The 25,697-nt window shown below is 44.6% G+C and overlaps 2 protein-coding genes across 7 annotated transcripts in view; one reads left to right on the top strand and one right to left on the bottom strand.

Annotated features, from left to right (window-relative positions):
• Positions 1 to 3,588, top strand: part of POF1B (POF1B actin binding protein) — an 81,496-nt gene extending 77,908 nt beyond the window's left edge. For both annotated transcript variants that reach the window (XM_088461926.1, XM_088461927.1), the window contains 2 exons: positions 2,137 to 2,254; positions 2,445 to 3,588. In XM_088461926.1, the coding sequence (XP_088318052.1) occupies positions 2,137 to 2,254; positions 2,445 to 2,450 (124 nt within the window). In that variant the 3' untranslated portion in view covers positions 2,451 to 3,588. The remainder of the gene's footprint in view (positions 1 to 2,136; positions 2,255 to 2,444) is intronic.
• A 1,752-nt stretch (positions 3,589 to 5,340) lies between these two features.
• Positions 5,341 to 25,697, bottom strand: part of ZNF711 (ZFX family zinc finger ZNF711) — a 111,983-nt gene continuing 91,626 nt past the window's right edge. For 4 of the 5 annotated variants that reach the window (XM_088461929.1, XM_088461928.1, XM_088461930.1 and 1 more), the window contains 5 exons: positions 24,450 to 24,596; positions 24,233 to 24,370; positions 17,881 to 17,928; positions 15,493 to 15,633; positions 5,341 to 11,510 (listed from right to left, as the gene is read on the bottom strand). In XM_088461929.1, coding sequence (XP_088318055.1) covers positions 10,333 to 11,510; positions 15,493 to 15,633; positions 17,881 to 17,928; positions 24,233 to 24,370; positions 24,450 to 24,596 — 1,652 coding nt within the window. In that variant the 3' untranslated portion in view covers positions 5,341 to 10,332. The remainder of the gene's footprint in view (positions 11,511 to 15,492; positions 15,634 to 17,880; positions 17,929 to 24,232; positions 24,371 to 24,449; positions 24,597 to 25,697) is intronic. The other variant, XM_088461932.1, reaches the window with a different exon arrangement.

The raw sequence follows: 25,697 nt of genomic DNA, 5'->3' as shown, positions 1-25,697 counted from the left end.
CGCCCCTACAGAGCCCCTTCCCAAGTGTAAAACCATGCGTCCCAATAGATTACCCTAACGCTGCTACAGAGCCCCTTCCCAAGTGTACAACCATGCGTCCCAATTCATTACCCTAACGCTGCTACAGAGCCCCTTCCCAAGTGTACAACCATGCGTCCCAATACATTACGCTAACGCTGCTACAGAGCCCCTTCCCAAGTGTACAACCATGCGTCCCAATACATTACCCTAACGCTGCTACAGAGCCCCTTCCCAAGTGTACAACCATGCGTCCCAATACATTACCCTAACGCTGCTACAGAGCCCCTTCCCAAGTGTACAACCAAGCATCCCAATATATTACCCTAACGCCCCTACAGAGCCCCTTCCCAAGTGTACAACCAAGCGTCCCAATACATTACCCTAAACCTGCTACACAGCCCCTTCCAGTGTACAACCATGCGTCCCAATATATTACCCTAACGCCCCTACAGAGCCCCTTCCCAAGTGTACAACCAAGCGTCCCAATACATTACCCTAACGTCACTACAAAGCCCCTTCCCAAGTGTACAACTGAGCGTCCCAATACATTACCCTAACGCCACTACAGAGCCCCTTCCCAAGTGTACAACCGAGCGTACCAATACATTACCCTAATGCCGCTACAGAGCCCCTTCCCAAGTGTACAACCATGCGTCCCAATACATTACCCTAACGCTGCTACAGAGCCCCTTCCCAAGTGTACAGCCATGCGTCCCAATATATTACCCTAACGTCACTACAAAGCCCCTTCCCAAGTGTACAACTGAGCGTCCCAATACATTACCCTAACGCCCCTACAGAGCCCCTTCCCAAGTGTACAGCCATGTGTCCCAATACATTACCCTAACGCCACTACAGAGCCCCTTCCCAAGTGTACAGCCATGCGTCCCAATACATTACCCTAACGCCACTACAGAGCCCCTTCCCAAGTGTACAACCATGTGTCCCAATACATTACCCTAACGCCACTACAGAGCCCCTTCCCAAGTGTACAGCCATGCGTCCCAATACATTACCCTAACGCCACTGCAGAGCCCCTTCCCAAGTGTACAGCCATGCGTCCCAATGTGCAAGGGCCGAGACGCCCACTTTATGCATCAAATACTGCTGGTGGCGTTGCCATGAGTCTCACCAATAAAAAACATGCACCAGTCCCACGCTAGGTTCAGGTTCTCCGTCTGAGTGCGGCATCCAATGTGAGTGTTGAAGCGTTTTTGTAGCAACAACTTTCAGCAACACTCCCATAAGAGGCAGAATCCCCGTGCCTCAGATTAGCCACCCCCTCCCCCGTGCTTCTGATAGCAACCACCCCCTCCCCCGTGCCTCAGATTAGCCACCCCCTCCCCCGTGCATCTGATAGCCACCACCACCACCCCCATGCCTGATTAGCCACCCCCCCTGTGCCTCTGATTAGCCACCCCCCCTGTGCCTCTGATTAGCCACCCCCCCATGCCTCTGATTGGCCACCCCTTCCCCACTCCATGCGTCTGATTGGCCACCACCCCCTGTCCCCTGTGCATCTGAACCAATACTGCGACTCTGTGCACTTACAGTCGGGATGCATGTGTGGTGCAACTTACTACAGAGACATCACTGCGTCCGATATCGGAAGTGCGTGCGGCTCAAAATCAGGACCTTAATGTGCTTTTCCCATGTTCATAAAGAGATGAGAGGTGCGTTACAAGTATGACAAATAAGTGCCCATGGTTCTGTCCCCGCCATTGCACATAAATCCCTTGTTACAGAGCCAGTACAAAGGATTAACATGGAAAAAGTGAAATGCATTAAAAAAATATTAAAATAAAAAATATATATTTAATATATATAGCGTGTATTATGTTTCCTGCACTATCCGTTTTCACGGCAAATGTTTGAATGAGGCTTAAATCTACCGATTTATATAACTGATAAAGATAACTGAATGCCGGATGAATTTAAGGTCCCATATTAGGACTCTCTGGGAAGGGAGCTGTCATATAGATTTTCCAGCCATTTTCATCAAATTAGATACATGTCTGAGTCCAGTACAGTGATTGTTGGGCCACACATGGAGCGACGTCCTGTAATGTACCCTGAATGTCATGTGAACTCTGTGAATATTTTGTTCTGGAACAGTTACAGCACCCAGTACCCCATCCTCCGGCTGTTATCTGACTACAAAGATAAATCTCCATCTACAACTACGGGGACCCGGACTGTGGTGATTGAGCGCAGAGGAAACACGTGGAAGCAGGTAGGAGGCTTTGTGCGGTCACATACTGTGTGTAATTGTCTGTCCATGGAAACCTGTGCACAGAAGTGACGTTATCAGCATAATATCCCGGCTTCTGCATACAGAACAATATGGCAGCTCCATGATGGAGAATTTCATGTCCGGATTAGTTTGTGGTTTTAAAAGCTCCTTTATTTTCTGTTGGTTTCAGGAATGAACGAGATGGTGCCAGATCCGGTCTGCTGCCAGGAAAACGCACCCAGGAGTAGTCTGAGCAGCAAAACGTCCTATTTATCAGTGTTAGAGGTTCAGTCTGTGTAAGAGCTGCACACACACATGGAGGATAGAAGCAACCGTGTAACAGTCCGTCCTTGTACGTTAGCTTTGGTCCTATTCAGTTGATGTAGCCGGCTCTCTGTGCCAACGTGTAAGTGCCTGACGTGCATTCTAGGAAGGGGGTCCCCTGCAATGGGGGAAGTCTGTGCTTTGCTCACTATAAGGGATACGCTGGGGTGGTTTGGGAAATTCTTGTTTTGCACTATTGCGCCTGTTGTAAAAAAGAAAAGTTAAGTTCTTCGCACTGTTTAAAACTTAAACGCTGCCTATTTCATGGGTGTTGGTCACAGACTAACTTGTTATACTGAATTCACTTCACTGAGGTTTACGAATGTTTGAAATGGTTTTATATTTTTTATACTGTTTTACATTTATATAAATCGTAGGGATACTACTTCTACACAATTTAAGGATTAGCCTAAGAGACCAGGAAAACAATAAGAGGGATCTTTGATCTGCAAACAGCTGCGCGGTTGGGCGTTAGTGGATTTGCGCCAGGCTGGCGATAACCTCTCTGTGGTTGGGAGTTTCAGCTCATGAATCCTGTGTGTGTCCTGTGCAGGCTGGAGCTTAATACTGAGAAATGGATGTGACGTTCTGTATTATAAACTCTTCTTTTTTCCCCCTGTATAATGTTTTTGAGCTGTTTTTTTTTTTTTAAATCTTTTGTCTTCACCAATGTCTGTCCAACCCACCGGCCGCCGAGCGTGGTCGCTATTCCCTGCCGGCTGCACGTATTCCGTTAACCTGTGAGGGGGGGTCCTCTGCTGCTGGAGGGTGGGGTAATAGTCTTAAGCTGGCCACACACTAGACCAACTTACATCCAACCAGCTAACTAGGTGATTGGTTGGAATGAGAATCTGGTAATGTATGGGAGTAACTGATGATCAGCAATTTGCTCCTAAATGCCAGAAAACAGATGAAAATGGCGTCAGACAAGTTTGTTAAATGTTTGATCTAAACAATTTGTTCAAACAACAGTTTTTGTCCATTTTCCGGTGTTTGGGAGCAAATTGCTGATTGTCAGTTACTCCCATACATTACCAGATTCTCATTCCAACCAATCAACTAGTTGGCTGGTTGGACAGATAATCTTTAGATGTGTGGCCAGCTGTATCCTGTATTTTAGGCTGGGGTGAAGTTCTTATTATAGGTTATATGTAATGTCTGTCAGATGAGGCTGTTTATGAACCGCCTAGGCTGAGGTTCTCCTAAATAACTTTCACAAGTCTTCCAGGGAAGAGCTGAATTCCTGGGACAAGATTTCGCTGGTACTTTTACACCTATAGATTTGTGAATGTTCTACAACACAGGTTCTCAAACTCTGTCCTCAGGACCCCAAACAGTGCATGTTTTCCCGGTCTCCTCACAGAATCACAAGTGAGATATTCCCTCCACCTGTGGATCTTTTAAAATGTGTCAGTAAGTAATGAACACACCTGTGCACCTGCTGAGTGACCTGGAAAACGTGACCTGTGTGGGGTCCTGAGGACCGAGTTTGAGAACCTCTGATCTACAACACCAAGTTTTGCCTCAACTAGTAGTTTGGGTCTGTGCAGGATCCTATGTCCCTTAATCTTCAATGTAAGGTGCTTATGTAACTGTCCTGTATACCCATTTATTCTGATAGCATTATTCTGCAATATTCGCTTAAACATAGAGTGTATATATATATATATACGGTCACAGCTGGCCATTGGCATTCACAAATAAACAACTGCTGAAAGCTCTGCAATAAACTCTGGCTGATTGAGCGCCTGTTCTCCATAAAGCCTCGATTTTTGGGGCGTAGCGTCCGTTCCGGCCATAGGTGTGCAAGGCTGATACAGTATAACATGACTAATGGTGAAGGATACCTTACATCTGAATATACAGGTGCGTAGGGTAAACCACTGCAAACCTCCTCTATGCTTGCTAGATGGTGGGTGTTTATTGTCTATAAACTACTGTATTTTGTAGGTTATTACTGATGTTTAAATATTGCTGTGGAATATAATCCGCTGTAAAATAAATAAAAAAATCCTCTAGATTTGAAGTGTGATTATTACTGAAATAAAGTGGGGAGGGGGACGGGGGGCTGGATTTGTAAATAAACATCTATTCAGAGAAAGACTTCTTGGAAATTCCATTAAAATATCTACTCTTCAATTCTTTACCCCCAGGGCTATTTGCAGCAGTGCACGGTACTATGGCAGATAATAACTGTGACATGTAAAGCGCTTTACTAGACGGCCATTATTCAGAGGATAATACACTTGTTGCTGTATGGTCAGTAGCGTAGCAAATGCCCTCCCCCCAATATTTATTTGTTGCTGCTTTTCAGCTAATACAGAATAATTCTGTATCTCCAGCCCCAGGACTTGTCTGCTAAGCCAGTGGTCAGAGCAATAAGGAAGCTATGAGCAAGCCAGCGAAACGCGTAGTGCTCTATATATCTATAGTGGCGGCAAACCCAGGGGGAATGAGGTTCTTGGTAACACTGATTTAAGTGAGCGGATTAGGTCTTCTGTTTGCAGAAATAAATCTACTTTGCTTGAAGTGACCAGTCCTCATTCATATAGGACTTTTCTGAATATTGCCAATATACAGATACGTGGGTTATATAGTTTACCGTCCTATCAATCAATGGTAAAGCAAAGAGTAAAGTGTGGGTAGATTTCTTTGTTGTAGACCTCTGCTCAGTGTCCTCTCTAGTAGTTGGAGGGTTCATTCTGCGCCCGACACACTTTAAATCAGTCAAACAGTGGCGAAACGCAAGAGGAGTTGTTTATTCTCAGCTCAATGTGATGAGTAAATACATTAAGAAATAATCTCACGTTAACAGTAACAACATTCTTACGACATGTACAATCAGTTACAGCCACATAAGCCAATTCTTCTAGGAGCATTTAACATAAAAAAAAAAAAAAAGTCTTAAATTATATCAAATTCACAGAATTGATCTTCATATAGATGCAAAATGGTAGATGACTTCTGGCACTCACCGTTGAATGTTTCTTACTCCATCCGGGAACATTGCCAATCATGGGGGGTATATAGGGTGTTCAGAGGAGCAGGGCACATAAAACTTATAACTTGTTTGTAGCTAAACTCGTCCCTCTCGGCCAACCGGAAGTCTTGATCTTAATCTTGAGACTATAGGAGAGTCTGACCAAATAAACACTTAACCTGCACAAACGCAAAGTGTACAACAAGAGGGTCGGAGGGTCGGAGCACAGTGTCCCCCAGATAGAGTAAGAGAAATGGATTTAACGTTGAGTACAAAAAAAATCCCCTTTCCTATGTCCTCCTATAAGGCGGGCATTACCAGCCATGGGGATGTTGCAAAGCTGCCCCTAAGGGAAGGAACACTAAGCCAAAACATTTCACCCATAACTGGCATCTCTAGCTGCAAACATTTGGTAAATGTATAAAACCAAGGACCACAACAGCTCAACCGACCAGTCACCCAAGAGCTGCACTCCAACCTGGTAAAAATTAGCCAAAATATGTCTAGCAACCTGTTCCGAGACGTACGCTTGACGAATAGTAGACTGGATCCATTTGTCTACTACTGTTTTGTTGCTGTACATTATACAAGATGAGAAGACTGTCTACCGTAACGAAGCCACATCGATCCTCAAGGCCCAAATCACATCCAGTAGCGATGAATCTGAATTGTGGTATAACCCCAGGATTACAATGTGCCAATTAAAGTGAAACCTGGACACAACCTACATCTTAAAAGAGGGACCGGTTTGCAAGACAGAATGGTCCTGGTGGAAAACAAAGTACGGGGATCAACATGAGAGAGCCGCCAATTCAGATCCCCGTCTTTTTATAGTAGGAATGGACAACAGAAAAGGCACCTTCCAGATGAAGTTCACAGAAACAAGTGTCACAAAATATAACTTCTGCTATGCCGAGAGAACCAAATGGAGGTCCCAAGGCTCCACCACTGGAACATCAGGTGGATGAACATGCAACACACCCTGAAGGAATGACTGAACTTCAGAAATGGAAGCCAAATTCCTTATAAAAAAAAAAAAAAAGATGGAGAACAATAACCTGCAAATTCAGCGCAGCTTCAATACTTTCCAAGCCGTCCTGCAGGAATGACCAGAGGTGAGTCAGCTTAAAGTGCATCCTGTTACACTCCCACCATATTTGGATGACCTGGTGGGAGAACCCCTCAGCTCGAAGGATCATGGATTCAACAGCAAAGCCCTTAGAGCCAAGCGAGCTAAGGGCCGCCTTCACAGCTGAATGCAGCGCCATATTTCTGTAGTTGAGCGATGGCACATGCACATGGGCAAACTAATGTGAGCGATGCCACCTGCGTGAAGTCACAAACTCTTACAGTGCACGGGCAAACTAATGTGAGCGATGCCGATCGCACTTGCATATGAAATCGCTAACACTTGCGAAGGAGTCTGCTGTCCCTGGGCGTTTCAGGGTGGTGACTGGGAAATGACCTACATTGATCGCAAAAAGAGGCCGTTTCATGGCTGTGCTGCTGCGTTCCAATGCGTCAGAGGCCATGTTTAGTTGGACTAGAGTAGACCCTAGGCTACCGCAAATGTTGATGGTGCAGCCGATGTTGCGTCAATGTGTTGACGTGTTCACAATCTCCCATGCAAATGCACAGACCGCGCAGCCTAAAGGTGGGCGTTTCACTGCTCGTACACTCCCTCGCACCGCCCCCGGCAACAGGAAATCTGCGATTAGCATTTGCATACTCTATTGCGAGAGCGCCAGCAACCGCGGCTGCATTACCATGTCGTAGACCAGGGTGCTAGTGCACTATATTATTAAATAAACTAAGTTTAGTTCCACTACAACTCTCTGCTGCTGCTAAAAAACCCCGCACCTATAGAAAACTAAATGTGCTGCTATTAGTGCTGTCTATAAAATGTTTATTCCTTAATTAGCACAATGCATAATAACATGTAATCAGTTCTCATAAGGCAGTGGCATGTATAACACTGTCCGCCTTATGTGCGTGCAATGTGGTAAGGTGTCTCGCTCCCTGCGGCTAGCCAGAGACCGCTGGCCCTCAAATCAGCTGCTGCCTGAAAGAACCTGATGGACGGCTCTAACACGGTAACTGCAGCCAGCCGTGTGACTGGGCTCCTGAAGCTGTGTGCCCTTGGCTATAAGGGCGCCACACCTTACAACGTTAAACGCCCATAAGGCGCGGTATATCCTCATTCACCCCGGCTGGAAGTGAGTCATTAGACCCTAAATCTATCAGGAGTTTATGGGAACAAGCAAATAATTTACTCCAGCAGTGGTAAGAAATGTCAGCACTTAGCTCGTTAGGTGCCTGGATAAGTGCTTGCTAACTAATACCTACAGTCTGGGCTCTGTGATGTCTTTCTACAACAGAATAAGCAGATATATATTACCTATATAGGTTTATTTGGATACACTGTATTAATACAGGATATTGCTTGCTGAAATAGGAGATTGCTGCAAATCCTCCGTTCTCATCTTCTAATATACCACAAGAAGTTATATTAATCGCTTAAGCATGATTATACTACATCTATAAGCGGTGGCCACAGTATTTGTATGCATTTTGTATTGCTTGATGGAGCCAAACAGGCTGTATTACCAACACACTCTGGGTAGAGCTGCTAAGTCGAGCTCCCTTCATTTGTCAAGACTTAGGGCCTGATTCAAAGTCCCAGCAGAAGAAGACCCAACATCACTGCTTACGAACCCTGAACATTTGTATTAGCCGTAACGACGGTCTAGGTCCCCACGGACAGGATTCTGCCCTGGCTGAGATGGCTTCTGTTCAGCCACCATAGAAGAGACCCGCAGGTCACCTAAGTCAGGCAGAAGAGCTATCTCACTAAGTAAGGATTTGTCCATGATCAGCAGGTCAGGAGCTTCATCTGAAGGTTCTGTGAATGGAAACAGGCAAATGGTAATGCCTTGAAGCAAGATACCACCTTTATCGGCAGGCTTGGGGCAGGGGTTCCTGGACAGTGGTGACATCGGTGGCTTACACCATCGGTCGCAATGAGTGCAGTGCCTAGAGGAGGGACTCAGACCAATCGGGGAAGGGGCCAAGCTCTGCTCTGTACTCCTTATGCCATGGGCAAGAAAAAAATTGCCTGGCTTTAATCCAGCAATAGCAAAACCATTGACCATCCGTGGCAAGTTATTAATAGTTACTAACCATCTAGTCATCCCTAGCCATCTGCGGGAGTGCCAACAACATCCCTGGCTATGGTGGGGACTAGACCATGCAGGAAAAACGTGCACCAACCCTGCTCCAGTGTGCAGTCTCGAGATCAGTGGCAGTTGCCCGGAGGGCCTGGGACACTCCCGCGGGACCACAGGGTGAAGAGCTTCTCCTAACCTCTCCAGCAGAGCTTTCCAGGAGTAAAAGCAGAATAAATATATTACAACTCTGAAAGCTGCTCCTGCAATATCGATGATGGTGCCCATTCTCATGGGGAGACTTCCGATTGGCTGAGAATGGCTACAAACATGTTCGTTTGATGTTCCTGCTCCTCACAAAGACCTCTACACCCCATGGTTGTCGGTGTCCCCCAGATAGGGCAGAGAAACAAAATTTTGTGATATTGTTTTGAGGACAAGAGTGCAAATGAGTTGCAACTTAAAACCGATAGAAATAGACCAAATAAAAAAAAAACTCAATGAATCATTGAAGGAGATTTCTTTTTTTTTTTTTTTTTTAATGCAATCGCTTTGTTTTGTCGGAAGCAGCGTGACCTGCGGCATGCGGAGACGCGGCGTTATTTAGAAAAGGATGCATATTTTATTGTGGTGACTGTAAACTTGTATAGTGGCAGCATTATGTACTGGATAAATAATTACTGTATGGGTAGGTCACAGCATGGATGTATAGACGGTCTAGTATAAATATTCCCACTAGCGGCCAAGGTGAAGCTTTAATGACCATCCCCCGACATATCTCTCACTCGTAACAGACAATTCATTAGAAATAAAAGTGCTAAATTTTCATTACTGGTATAATTTTCCATCTATAGATATAATATATATATATATATATTTAAGATTAAAAAAAACATTGGACTCATACATACATACATACAATAAAACATGTTTCTACCAAACAACATTCAACTGTAACACCAGATAAAAAGGGATTTTCTGTATGTACAGCGTCACTTTTCTAGCACCTTTTTATCTTGCAGTATTTGACCTTCGTATTAGAAGAGGGCTACTCTGAATACTGTATTATATAACGGCGTGGCGTTAGCAGCTCTGTAAACTCTTATAGAAATAGTTTATACTCCATTAAAAATTGGACATTTCCCCAGTACAGCCAAATGCGGGTAACAATCACCGGGCTTTACTGGTGATTCTGAACCTTGGCAGAGATGGGGGCGACCTTTGGCGCCTAATCTACATCCAGATCTGAGGTGGGCAGCTTGCGGCTGGCCGGGAATGCTGGGACTTGTAGTTCCTCAGTTACAGGATCACAGGCTGCCCACCTCTCACCTAGTGTAGTAGAACCTTTTACTTTTTCCATTCTCTGAACTTTGATGGGGACAAGACGGTCTCGTCACGCTCTATGGCGTGTCTGATCCGATTGGGTTTGTGGCAACAGGATTAACCCCTTCACTATTGAGGACTAAGCAACAAAGTGCAAAAAAGAAAAATGGGGGGGAAATAGTTGCCGTTCCCATCAGTGAAGCGGTTAACTGCGCTCTCTCGTACGGTCTCATCTTCTCTCTTCTATACGATGAGGGCCTATGGTTCGTGCCGTGCGACATGTGCGGTTACAGCATCGCCTCTTTGTGGTGCCTCATTATATGCTGATTCTTCTCTGACGGCCGCCGGAATCCCTTTTTGCAGAAGTCGCAGCGGTGCGGGTAGTCTTTTGTGTGTATTGAGATGACGTGGCGTTTAAATCCCGATGCGTCCGTCGTGCTGTATTCGCAGTACTGGCACTGGTAGACCTTCTTCCCGCTGTGCGTTTTCATGTGCTTCTTCAGCTCCGGCTGAAGCCGAAACCCTCGCTTACATTTTTTACATTTAAAAGGCAAGTCCTTGGTGTGGACGGACAGAATGTGGCCGCTAAGTATAAACGGGTCGGAGGTTTTAAAGTCACAGTGTCGGCACTGGTGGATCTTCTTTCCCTTATGCGTCTCGCTGTGCTTCTTCAGTTCCGAGGGGCGATGAAAGCCTTTCTCGCACACCTCACATTTGTGGGGGAAGTCCTTGGTGTGAACGGATATAATGTGCCTCTTAAGGTCGCTGGAGTTGGTGCTCTTGTGGTCACAATGGGGGCACTGGTGCGTTTTGTGACCCTGAAAGAGCTCCGTGTGCCGTAAAAGTTCCTTTTCGTCTGTAAAGGCCTGGGGGCACTGTTCACACTTAAAGGGCAAGTCCGTCCCGTGGCGGCTTTTAATGTGCGTTTTCAAGTTGGACTGGTCAGCGCAGCGGAATTCGCAAAAATGGCACAAGTATGGCTTCTCGCCCGTATGCGTCCTCATGTGTTTCTTCAGCTCGGAAGGGTGTCTGAAGCCCTTTCCGCATTCTACGCACACGTGAGGGAAGTTCTTGCTGTGGACAGCCAGCAGGTGGCGGTTCAGGAGACCCTGCTCGGCCGTCTCGTAGTCACAGTATTTGCACTTGTGGAGTTTGGGTTCCTTGTCCCTCAGGATAAGCTTGTTGGAGCTGAGCGGACTGGCCTCGCGGTATCTCCGGGTGTACTCGGTAAACTCGTGCGACTTGTCCACCTTGCTGCTCAGTTTGTGACTCTCTAGGTGGTTGTGGAAGCTCACCTTCTTGTTGGTGGTGAAGTCACAGTCCGTGCACTGATATTTCTTCTTCATCATATGATCGGGGTGGTTCTTCATATGTCTCTTCAGGAAACCCCGAGACTTAAACTTCTTCCCACATAAATGACAAGGGTACACGGTCAATGGCTGCCCGTCAGGACCGATAATGACAGCTGGAGGAAGAAAGGAAAACAGGAATTTGTTGCATTGTATGTTGAAGATGTAATGTAGAATAATGCGCCGCGCAGCTTACAGTCATTACTACGTAGTATGGAGAACATTTAGCTTCCTGCACATTTACACAAACAGGGGTATGCAATTTGGAGAGAAAATTTCGGAATCGGTGATAAATTACCGCCGATGACATCATTTTCGCCGATTGAAATTGAATACGGGGTTAATTGAAAAGACTTTTCGCAGGTTCGAAAAGTCTTTGAAAAAAAAAAAACGGGGATAACTTTTCACCACTGAATAGGTGGTAAAAAAAAAGTGCAGAATTGGGGTTTAGGGGTGCAGGCTTAAAAAAAATAGCCTGCACCCCTGGGAATGTCATTTAAAAATAAACTGTCAAAAAAAGTAAAAAAAAAAACAGGGACACCCCAAAAAAATAATAAAAAAATTGGGGTGAAAAAAAATAAATGGTAAAAAGTGTTTAAAAATAGGGAAATAGGTTCAGGGCTATTCTGCAAGTATGCGGCACGTGTTTTCTAGAATAGAATTATTAGCGACAGGTGGTTTTTTTTTTGCAGAATTAAAAAAAGATTACTTTAGGGACTTAAAAATATGCTAGTACCCATTTTCATGTACCCCAAATTTGATGGGACCACTTAAAAAAATGAAAAAAAAATAACCTAAGTGCTCTTCTGCATCACCTCTTCAATGTCGGGAAAAAAACACCTGCTGCGGCTATTTAAATCCCCGACTTTCTTTTTCAGCCAAAAACGGGGGTACCCATAGTGATCCTCCATGTCTGGACAGTTTTAAGGGGGTCCTACAATTCCCGAAAATTCCCGTTTTTTTTCGCCGATCCTCATTTGCTGGGTCCCGTTTTCGTTCATTTTAAACTGAATACGGGGATAAAGCGGACGCGCGCCCGATACTTTATCCCAGGAAAAGCTCCGATGTGGAGCGAAAAGTCCAGCATGGACTTTTCGCTCCCATCTTGAATACCCCTCAAAGTCTTCAATTTAGTCCACAGATTGCACATTTGTGGCAAAGTAATAAGCTATAGTAAATAATGCCATTTTTGGCTACCAGGGTGTAGAAGGACGCGCTGTGAACACGGAAGGGCTAATAGCGAAGTAAAAATACTAATTACCATTTAATAACTAATCTCATGAAATAACCTCCCGCACGGGCAGTTTTCAGTTTACCCAGAAATACTAGTTACTTTCTGCTCTAAATGAAATATAGGTTAGATGTATGGATCACTGTGTGTGTATATATATATATATATATATATATATATATATATATATATATATATATATATCTCATACAGACACACCCTATAGCACATTACGCTATGCAGTCATACAATAAGTATAACACGTCACAGGGAGAATGAGAGCAGGGAAGGTTACATGCAGCATTTCATAGGTTATATATTATTTATAACATAACAATCTTCAATAACAATCTGACACATCACATGAAACAATGTAGCATAGATGGTACATTACATCGTTTCCTGTACTCTGAATTCTTTAACTGTTTTATACATGTGTAGAAGTATTTCATGGCATGCGTGTATGTTTCTATGTAACCCAGATGCCATTGCTATTCTCGTTCCGCACACGTCTTATAATTCTCATTATTATTATTATTATTATTATTACTGCCACTAACTAAACTCACAAACCTATGATGCATTCATGTAACTCACAAACCCCACTGACTATATGATTACAGTGTGTATGTTACCATGTAACTCACAAACTATATAGGCACAAATGCACAATATCCCCATCACACACTTTCTCCGGGACAAACCGCACCAGTTACAGTACACAATTACGCAGCCCCCTCCTCATATAAACTCTTTATACTGTGCTTTGTGCACCAACACAGACTGTCCTATAGGCTGCAGTAGCACACACGGGGGGGAGGAATATCTGTGTGACTGCGCTGCATATAAGGACTATCTGGAGGAAGGTCTGTGTGACTGCGCTGCACGTAAGGACTATCTGGAGGAAGGTCTGTGTGACTGCGCTGCATGTAAGGACTATCTGGGAGGAATGTGTGTGACTACGCTGCACATAAGGACTATCTGGAGGAAGGTCTGTGTGACTGCGCTGCACGTAAGGACTATCTGGAGGAAGGTCTGTGTGACTGCGCTGCACGTAAGGACTATCTGGAGGAAGGTCTGTGTGACTGCGCTGCATGTAAGGACTATCTGGAGGAAGGTCTGTGTGACTGCGCTGCATGTAAGGACTATCTGGAGGAATGTCTGTGTGACTGCGCTGCACGTAAGGACTATCTGGAGGAAGGTCTGTGTGACTGCGCTGCATGTAAGGACTATCTGGAGGAAGGTCTGTGTGACTGCGCTGCATGTAAGGACTATCTGGAGGAATGTCTGTGTGACTGCGCTGCACGTAAGGACTATCTGGAGGAAGGTCTGTGTGACTGCGCTGCATGTAAGGACTATCTGGAGGAAGGTCTTAGTCCTTACATGCAGCGCAGTCACAAAGACCTTCCTCCAGATAGTCCTTACGTGCAGCGCAGTCACACAGACCTTCCTCCAGATAGTCCTTACATGCAGCGCAGTCACACAGACCTTCCTCCAGATAGTCCTTACGTGCAGCGCAGTCACACAGACATTCCTCCAGATAGTCCTTACGTGCAGTGCAGTCACACAGACATTCCTCCAGATAGTCCTTACGTGCAGTGCAGTCACACACATTCCTCCCAGATAGTCCTTACGTGCAGTGCAGTCACACACATTCCTCCCAGATAGTCCTTACGTGCAGTGCAGTCACACACATTCCTCCCAGATAGTCCTTACGTGCAGTGCAGTCACACAGACCTTCCTCCAGATAGTCCTTACGTGCAGCGCAGTCACACAGACATTCCTCCAGATTGTGACTGCGCTGCATGCAAGGACTGACATTCCTCCAGATAGTCCTTATGTGCAACGCAGTCACAATCTGGGAGGAATGTCTGTGTGACTGCGCTGCACGTAAGGACTATCTGGAGGAAGGTCTGTGTGACTGCACTGCACGTAAGGACTATCTGGAGGAAGGTCTGTGTGACTGCGCTGCACATAAGGACTATCTGGAGGAAGGTCTGTGTGACTGCGCTGCACATAAGGACTATCTGGAGGAATGTCTGTGTGACTGCACTGCATGTAAGGACTATCTGGAGGAAGGTCTGTGTGACTGCGCTGCATGTAAGGACTATCTGGAGGAAGGTCTGTGTGACTGCGCTGCATGTAAGGACTATCTGGAGGAAGGTCTGTGTGACTGCACTGCACGTAAGGACTAGCTGGAGGAATGTGTGTGACTCTGCTGCATATAAGGACTATCTGGAGGAATGTCTGTGTGACTGCGCTGCATGTAAGGACTATCTGGGAGGAATGTCTGTGTGACTGCGCTGTAAGAAAAGGGTTGCGTGCGTGACTGCACTGTACAGTAGGAATGTTTGTGTGACTGTACTGTATGGAAGGGAACCTTGCCTGACTGTACTGTATGGCAAAGAATGTGTGTGTGACTGCACTGAATGAATGGATAGAGGTGAGACTGTGCTGTAGGGAAGGGATGCATGCGTATGTGGGTTCTACAGATGGGATATCTGTGTGATTGCACTGTACGGACGGGATATCTGTGTTATTGCGCTGTACGGACGGGATATCTGTGACTGCGTATGTGGGTTCTGTGTGACTGCACATGCACGGACGGGATATCTGTGTTATTGCGCTGTACGGACGAGATATCTGTGACTGCACATGCATAGAGGAGATATCTGTGTGACTGCACATGCGTGTATGGGATATCTGTGTGACTGTGCGGATGGGATATCTGTGTGACTGCGGATGGGATATCTGTGTGACTGCACATGGATAGAGGAGATATCTGTGTGACTGCACATGCGTGTATGAGATATCTGTGTGACTGCGCAGATGGGATATCTGTGTGACTGCGCTGTAGGACACGTTACCTGTCTGCCATTGCCTGGCATCACCTCTTCTCCTCTTCTTGGCTCTCTGTTTGAGTGCTCTGCTGGTGGCGATGCTGTCACAGATCTGCAGGTACTGGGTCGCTGTTCCATTCTTATTTTCCAGTCTGGATTCCACAGTTCCTGAGAGAAGAAAACATCACATAATACAGACCTGGGTTCCAGACAAACTGGTGAACAAGCCGGAATTCTGCTCTATAAATGAGGGGGTGATATACAGTCATTGGGGAGGAAGCGGATGGCTCATTTCTGCTCAGTTACAGTTGTTCAATTGCAAGTTTCTACTTTTCACGGGAAAAGGGCGCCAGTTTGGGGGGTAAAAGGTACTGTAACTATGTGAGCGCACCTAACCAAAAGGGCAGTTTAGGGACATCTCCAGAGTCCAGCATGGGACGATAGAGAGAACAGGATTTCCATAACTTCTTTTCTCTGAATCCATTGGGGAACACTGCGCGCACACACATTTACACTCTAGTTCTCCTGCGCGATCACACATTTACACTCTAGTTCTCCGGCACGATCACACATTTACACTCTAGTTATCCTGCGCGCTCACACATTTACTCTCTAGTTCTCCTGCGTGATCACACATTTACTCTCTAGTTCTCCTGCGCGATCACACATTTTCACTCTAGTTCTCCTGCGTGCTCACACATTTACACTCTAGTTCTCCTGCGCGCTCACACATTTATACTCTAGTTCTCCTGCGCGCTCACACATTTACCCTCTAGTTCTCCTGCACGCTCACACATTTACCCTCTAGTTCTCCTGCGCGCTCACACATTTATACTCTAGTTCTCCTGCGCGATCACACATTTACACTCTAGTTCTCCTACGCGATCACACATTTATACTCTAGTTCTCCTGCGCGCTCACACATTTATACTGTAGTTCTCCTGCGCGATCACACATTTATACTGTAGTTCTCCTGCGCGATCACACATTTATACTAGTTCTCCTGCGCGATCACACATTTATACTCTAGTTCTCCTGCGCGATCACACATTTACACTCTAGTTCTCCTGCGCGATCACACATTTATACTCTAGTTCTCCTACGCAATCACACATTTATACTAGTTCTCCTGCGCGATCACACATTTATACTCTAGTTCTCCTGCGCGATCACACATTTACCCTCTAGTTCTCCTGCGCGCTCACACATTTATACTCTAGTTCTCCTGCGCGCTCACACATTTATACTCTAGTTCTCCTGCGCGCTCACACATTTACCCTCTAGTTCTCCTGCACGCTCACACATTTACACTCTAGTTCTCCTGCGCGATCACACATTTACACTCTAGTTCTCCTACGCGATCACACATTTACACTCTAGTTCTCCTGCGCGCTCACACATTTATACTCTAGTTCTCCTGCGCGATCACACATTTATACTGTAGTTCTCCTGCGCGATCACACATTTATACTAGTTCTCCTGCGCGATCACACATTTATACTCTAGTTCTCCTGCGCGATCACACATTTACACTCTAGTTCTCCTGCGTGATCACACATTTATACTCTAGTTCTCCTACGCAATCACACATTTATACTAGTTCTCCTGCGCGATCACACATTTATACTCTAGTTCTCCTGCACGATCACACATTTACCCTCTAGTTCTCCTGCGTGATCACACATTTATACTCTAGTTCTCCTACGCGATCACACATTTATACTCTAGTTCTCCTGCACGATCACACATTTATACTCTAGTTCTCCTGCACGATCACACATTTATACTCTAGTTCTCCTACGCGATCACACATTTATACTCTAGTTCTCCTGCACGATCACACATTTCTACTCTAGTTCTCCTACGCGATCACACATTTATACTCTAGTTCTCCTGCACGATCACACATTTCTACTCTAGTTCTCCTGCGCGATCACACATTTACGGTCTAGATCTCGTGCGCGTTCACACATTTACACACTAGTTCTCCGGCACGATCACACATTTATACTCTAGTTCTCCGGCACGATCACACATTTATACTCTAGTTCTCCTGCGCTCTAATAAGTAATAATGTGTTATCTGTACAATTGCAGTTATACTGAAGCCGGCCACACAAGTGGCGATATTGCCCCTGGCCCCCAAGGTGGACAGGATCACCTTGCACTATGACCACACACATCAGTTCCATAATGACTGACATCCATCTGTGAGGCCTCTCAGTGCATTTTTCACTCATTAACGATTGGTTTCGCTTTCAGCTCTCACGTGCTGCCGACTGCCCGATGTCGGCTGTGATATCTCACTGGCCCAGTTCGTAGACAGGACCCTGTGCTGCTCTTACATAATAATGGGGAAGGATGACAGTACCAGAGAATGTAGTGAGCAGTGATAATGGGATAGCTGGGAGCGTACCAGTTTCTTGCCAGTCTCCGTATTTCCTTGGGATTTCTCTCTCTTCTCCTGCGGCACAAAAACAAATGATTACATATATAAATAATCGGGCTACAGTCTATGGTGCAGCGTACAGGAGACGATCGGGCAGCAGCATAAGAAATGATTTCCCATCAGGCTTTGCGCTCCTCAGTCACAGATGGAATCTCCCCTTATCTACATAGTGTTTCCTGATAATAAGATCACTTTCCCTATGGTACAAGCCCTAATACAGCAGGTGCAGTACAGAAACCGTCACTTTCCCTATGGTACAAGCCCTAATACAGCAGGTGCAGTACAGAAACCGTCACTTTCCCTATGGTACAAGCCCTAATACAGCAGGTGCAGTACAGAAACCGTCACTTTCCCTATGGTACAAGCCCTAATACAGCAGGTGCAGTACAGAAACCGTCACTTTCCCTATGGTACAAGCCCTAATACAGCAGGTGCAGTACAGAAACCGTCACTTTCCCTATGGTACAAGCCCTAATACAGCAGGTGCAGTACAGAAACCGTCACTTTCCCTATGGTACAAGCCCTAATACAGCAGGTGCAGTACAGAAACCGTCACTTTCCCTATCGTACAAGCGCTAATACAGCAGGTGTAGTACTGAAACCGTCACTTTCCCTATCGTACGAGCGCTAATACAGCAGGTGCAGTACAGAAACCATCACTTTCCCTATGGTACAAGCCCTAATACAGCAGGCGCAGTACAGAAACCGTCACTTTCCCTATCGTACAAGCCCTAATACAGCAGGTGCAGTACAGAAACCGTCACTTTCCCTATCGTACAAGCCCTAATACAGCAGGTGCAGTACAGAAACCGTCACTTTCCCTATCGTACAAGCCCTAATACAGCAGGTGCAGTACAGAAACCGTCACTTTCCCTATCGTACAAGCCCTAATACAGCAGGTGCAGTACAGAAACCGTCACTTTCCCTATCGTACAACCCCTAATACAGCAGGTGCAGTACAGAAACCGTCACTTTCCCTATCGTACAACCCCTAATACAGCAGGCGCAGTACAGAAACCGTCACTTTCCCTATCGTACAAGCGCTAATACAGCAGGCGCAGTACAGAAACCGTCACTTTCCCTATCGTACAAGCGCTAATACAGCAGGCGCAGTACAGAAACCGTCACTCCCTATTGTACGAGCGCTAATACAGCAGGTGCAGTACAGAAACCGTCACTTTCCCTATCGCACAACCCCTAATACAGCAGGTGCAGTACAGAAACAGTCACTTTGCCTATCGCACAACCCCTAATACAGCAGGCGCAGTACAGAAACCATCACTTTCCCTATCGTACGAGCGCTAATACAGCAGGTGCAGTACAGAAATAGTCACTTTCCCTATGGTACAAGCCCTAATACAGCAGGTGCAGTACAGGAACCGTCACTTTCCCTATGGTACAAGCCCTGATACAGCAGGTGCAGCACAGAAACCGTCACTTTCCCTATCGTACAAGCCCTAATACAGCAGGTGCAGTACAGAAACCGTCACTTTCCCTATTGTACGAGCGCTAATACAGCAGGTGCAGTACAGAAACCGTCACTTTCCCTATCGCACAACCCCTAATACAGCAGGTGCAGTACAGAAACAGTCACTTTCCCTATCGTACAACCCCTAATACAGCAGGTGCAGTACAGAAACCGTCACTTTCCCTATCGTACAACCCCTAATACAGCAGGTGCAGTACAGAAACCGTCACTTTCCCTATCGTACAAGCGCTAATACAGCAGGCGCAGTACAGAAACCGTCACTCCCTATTGTACGAGCGCTAATACAGCAGGCGCAGTACAGAAACCGATGCTTCCTAAAAGATCACATCTATAAAGCAGACGGCCACTTGCTGAGGTGTAAATGTACAGGTGCAAGACTTTCCTAATATCCTCCCAACTGGAAAGATAAATGCTGATATTCTCAGACGCTTGTTCTGTACTAATCTCAGCGATCGCAGTGTCTGCTGTGTGTATGATAAGGCATCTGCTGTATTATTACCATATGTCTGCTATGTGTATGATAAGGCATCTGCTGTATTACTGCCATATGTCTGTTATGTGTATGATAAGGCATCTGCTGTATTATTACCATATGTCTGCTATGTGTATGATAAGGCATCTGCTGTATTACTGCCATATGTCTGCTATGTGTATGATAAGGCATCTGCTGTATTATTACCATATGTCTGCTATGTGTATGATAAGGCATCTGCTGTATTACTGCCATATGTCTGCTATGTGTATGATAAGGCATCTGCTGTATTATTACCATATGTCTGCTATGTGTATGATAAGGCATCTGCTGTATTACTGCCATATGTCTGCTATGTGTATGATAAGGCATCTGCTGTATTACTGCCATATGTCTGCTATGTGTATGATAAGGCATCTGCTGTATTACTGCCATATGTCTGCTATGTGTATGATAAGGCATCTGCTGTATTACTGCCATATGTCTGCTATGTGTATGATAAGGCATCTGCTGTATTACTGCCATATGTCTGCTATGTGTATGATAAGGCATCTGCTGTATTATTACCATATGTCTGCTATGTGTATGATAAGGCATCTGCTGTATTACTGCCATATGTCTGCTATGTGTATGATAAGGCATCTGCTGTACTACTGCCATATGTCTATGTGTATGATAAGGCATCTGCTGTATTATTACCATATGTCTGCTATGTGTATGATAAGGCATCTGCTGTATTACTGCCATATGTCTGCTATGTGTATGATAAGGCATCTGCTGTATTACTGCCATATGTCTGCTATGTGTATGATAAGGCATCTGCTGTATTATTACCATATGTCTGCTATGTGTATGATAAGGCATCTGCTGTATTATTACCATATGTCTGCTATGTGTATGATAAGGCATCTGCTGTATTACCGCCATATGTCTGCTATGTGTATGATAAGGCATCTGCTGTATTACTGCCACATGTCTGCTATGTGTATGATAAGGCATCTGCTGTATTATTACCATATGTCTGCTGTGTGTATGATAAGGCATCTGCTGTATTACTGCCATATGTCTGCTGTGTGTATGATAAGGCATCTGCTGTATTACTGCCATATGTCTGCTATGTGTATGATAAGGCATCTGCTGTATTACTGCCATATGTCTGCTGTGTGTATGGTAAGGCATCTGCTGTGTTACTGCCATATGTCTGCTGTGTGTATGATAAGGCATCTGCTGTATTATTACCATGTCTGTTATGTGTATGATAAGGCATCTGCTGTATTACTGCCATATGTCTGCTATGTGTATGATAAGGCATCTGCTGTATTACTGCCATATGTCTGCTGTGTGTATGATAAGGCATCTGCTGTGTTACTGCCATATGTCTGCTGTGTGTATGATAAGGCATCTGCTGTATTATTACCATGTCTGCTGTGTGTATGATAAGTCATCTGCTGTATTACTGCCATATGTCTGCTATGTGTATGATAAGGCATCTGCTGTATTATTACCATATGTCTGCTGTGTGTATGATAAGGCATCTGCTGTATTACTGCCATATGTCTGCTATGTGTATGATAAGGCATCTGCTGTATTACTGCCATATGTCTGCTGTGTGTATGATAAGGCATCTGCTGTATTATTACCATATGTCTGCTATGTGTATGATAAGGCATCTGCTGTATTATTACCATATGTCTGCTATGTGTATGATAAGGCATCTGCTGTATTATTGCCATATGTCTGCTATGTGTATGATAAGGCATCTGCTGTATTACTGCCACATGTCTGCTATGTGTATGATAAGGCATCTGCTGTATTACTGCCACATGTCTGCTATGTGTATGATAAGGCATCTGCTGTATTACTGTCATATGTCTGCTATGTGTATGATAAGGCATCTGCTGTATTATTACCATATGTCTGCTATGTGTATGATAAGGCATCTGCTGTATTACTGCCATATGTCTGCTATGTGTATAATAAGGCATCTGCTGTATTATTACCATATGTCTGCTATGTGTATAATAAGGCATCTGCTGTATTATTGCCATATGTGTGCTATGGGACCCCATGGGTGGCGGATACAGGCCCATAGGCTGCAAGTAATAACCATTACCCTATAGCGGGTGCTGAATGAACGGACCCTCAGATGTCGTCACAATCATTAGAAAGAGTCTGCCCGATGTGTAACTGCCGACAGCGTATCTATCATCAATATTTATACTGTAATTAGTATTACCCCCACCCTACCCGCTCTGCAACCAGCTTCACTGGCTCCTCGCCCCCTCCTCACATTCCACACAAAGCCCCCTCCTCCGCTGTCTGTATCACCAATGTACATTTCCTGCGACCCCGGCGCACATCAGCTGACCTCCACCCTGCAACTCTGACTATTTACCAGTCTCGCCAGCTTTAAACGCACATTCAGGACTCATCCTTTCATTAAAGCTACCCCCCCCTCCCCCAACGGGACGCTGCAGCCCGCGGGTGAGGACAGCTGATTCAGAGGGACGCCGCCAAAAGTGCAGAGCGCATTTCAGCTACTTCAAATCAGTCAGGGGAGCAGCGGCCCGCTGACACAGCCCAATGGGAACACTACAATCCCTATAGAGTGTAAGCCTGAGGCCCTCTCACCTCTCTGTCCATATATTTCTAACCAGCAGGGTCGGAAATTTTTTTTTTTTTTTTTAAAACCAACCCTGGTTACAAAGCATTAAAACATGGTTGGTCAGGATTTCTACAACATAGCATTATTTCACAGTATTAATAGAACATGCAGGATTAAAAAAAAATGTTTCCCATTAAAACATTAATATGAGAAAATAAAATAAAAAATGGTTTAAACCCCCAATAAAAGGTGTAAAAAATTTTTAGATTTTTTTTTTATTTAAAACCCTGCTAATCAGTCTTTTTTATACCCGTTTTGCCACCATTTGCCAAGCTCAACGGAATATGATAGCGCTACATACAGTAAGTAACCTTTGCTAAATAAATCTTTCAGTGATTAAAGGAAAATGACCAACATCGGTCTCTAATGGTGCAGTCTAATACAAAAACTCCAACCTAAATTACTAATACTAAAACTAGTTCTCTAAGACGAGACCACCGCAGCGCAGGAGGACGTTCTGCCGCTATCCTGAAAAAAATGTACAGGACAACAGGAGCCAAAATGGTTTCTAGCAGAGAGACGTCCTCTGCTCATGTTATATCGTAACATTCTCTCAGGGGGGGACAAGTCTACAGGTTCACTAAATGAAAATGAGATTCCAAGCACCATGAAATATATCTGAATATAGAATTTATACCGGGAAGATTTACATTGAGTTCTCTCTTTTCCCCGAGTCACTAATATAAGTATAACTGCCAGGACTGTGCGCAGAGATGGCAATGAAAACAAGGTCACTGAGTGTCAGCTCTTTGGACGATAGTATAAATGTTATGTTGCAGGATAAATATTGGTACCCGTGTGCTGATTCGGTGTTTTATGAATCAAATTTAGGGTAAAATTCTGTCACCTGTTTGTTCTGTGATCCCCCCCCCCCCCTCCCCCTCCCCCCTCTGTTACCCCCATTCCTGATGGGCTTGTTATATACTGGTTACAAAATATGGACCTTGCACGTGTTAAATCTCTTATGCCCTGCACGGTTTTTAGTTTAATGTCCGATCAAAAATAAAAATTTAGGGTAAAACTTTTTGTGAAACGAATTTCCCTCTAATTAAGGGCAGGTTTGATTTGGGGATGTAACTAAGATGAAACGCACAATGTTTATTTTAAACCAAAAAGAAAATTAAGAGTTTTCCCAATTAGGGGTCGATTCAACTATCCACGGGCCGGACAAGTGCGGCTATACAGTAGGTTGCCCTTACGATAGCTCCGAACTAGCAGTTTTTTGTTTGCAGCCCCATAGGCCTGCGTCCAAAAAAAAGCGAGTCCGAGGAGAGATCGGGCAGCGAGGGGGTCAAGTTCAGCTGCCGGGCTTTCTACACCATTGCGACGGGCACTTGCCTCCCTTGTGGCTAATTGAATTGACCCCCATAATCTTTTAGTTTAGAGCTCTAATTCAGAATAACGGCTGATTATTTTCTGCAATAATAAGCCCGGTAACTGTTCGCACAGTACAGCGAGCGCACAGTACAGAGCTGCCATGTTTATAGGGTACATAATAGATTTGTTGGAGAAGGATCTAGCACAGTATAGTACAGGAGGGAATTTCAGAAACTAGTGAATTGTTTTGAAAAATGTTGAAATGAGAGTAATATTTACGCCTGTGATCGCTATGGACACATTTCCTGGCGCAGGTTTTCTAAATGTCCCCCTATTAAGAGGAGAGCAGTGACATAGGAGATGCCGTATAACTCACCGTACGCAGCGGCCCAGGCAACGGGGACAAATGTTTTGCTTAAGCTGGAATCCTCCGTCTGGGCGTCTGGAAGTGAAGAGGCTTCTTCCTCCCCTACGATGACCTCCATGTAAACCTCATCCGCTATTTCAGCGCAGCCTGGATAAAATGGAGGAAGAGTCATTGGCTTCCATAACGGACCTGACGCCACCTAGCCATACAGATAATATTTCATTACCAATATCTTCATCTTCTTGAGAAGAGTCTTTGACAGTCATGTAAACCATCTTCTCCCTCTGTATCCGGCCGAGGCCGCTGTGTTCCAGGACCCCGGTGACCGGGTGGCCGTTGTGGAAGTCGCTTTCTGTAACTATTTCTGTTCCCCCTGGGAGATAACACAACACAGATATCTGTTGTTGTGTTTGGTCATCCAATGAGGGATATTACATCCTGATGACGTGCACTTACTCACTGAGGGATATAACATCCTGATGACGTGCACTTACTCACTGAGCCGTTGTAAGAGACAGCACAGATGCAAACTGGCCTCCACTTCTTCCAGCAATGTACTATAGTACTGCATCATCTAACTGGATCCGTCATGTATCACTGTAATTCCGGACACACATGAATTACACAGGTTCTGTGGCTGATTAATACCAGGTGACATAAGTCAGCCGACCACAGAACCAGTGTAATTCATATTTGTCCCAAATTAATCAATCAATCTATCTATCTCATATCTATCTATCTATCTATCTATCTATCTATCTATCTATCTATCTATCCATCCTCATATCTGTCTATCTCATATCTATCTATCTCATAGCTATCTCACATCTAATATCTATTTATCTAATATTCATCTATTTATCTAATATCTATCTCTCATCTATCTCATATCTATCTACCTCATATCTATCTATCTATCTATCTATCTTATCTATCCATCCTCATATCTATCTATCATCTATCTCATAGCTATCTCACATCTAATATCTATTTATCTAATATTCATCTATTTATCTAATGTATATCTCTCATCTATCTATTTCATATCTATCCTTCTATCTCATATCTATCTAATATCTATTTCTCATATTCATCTATTTATCTAATATCTATCTCTCATCTATCTATCTCATATCTTTCCTTCTATCTATCTCATATCTATCTCGTATCTATCTATCTATCTAATATCTATCTATCTACAGTCTGGTGCATAAATATTGGGGAATTGACAGAATTTTCATATTTTGGCCTCTATTCACCACCACAATGGCTTTGAAATGAAACAAACAAGATGTGCTTTACCTGCAGACTTTCAGATTTAATTTGAGGGTAATTACATCCAAATCAGGTGAACGGTGTAGGAATTACAACTGTTTCTATATGTGCCTCCCACTTTTTAAGGGGCCAAAAGTAATGGGACAAACTAAACAATCCTAAATCTAACTTTCACTTTTTAATACTTTGTTGCAAATCC

This window comes from Taudactylus pleione, unplaced genomic scaffold (assembly GCF_031769625.1).
Source record: "Taudactylus pleione unplaced genomic scaffold, aTauple2 ptg001125l, whole genome shotgun sequence".
NCBI classification, from domain to species: Eukaryota; Metazoa; Chordata; class Amphibia; order Anura; family Myobatrachidae; genus Taudactylus; species Taudactylus pleione.
The sequence above is the reverse complement of the archived record's forward strand: the minus strand, read 5'-3'. Positions and strand labels throughout refer to the sequence as shown.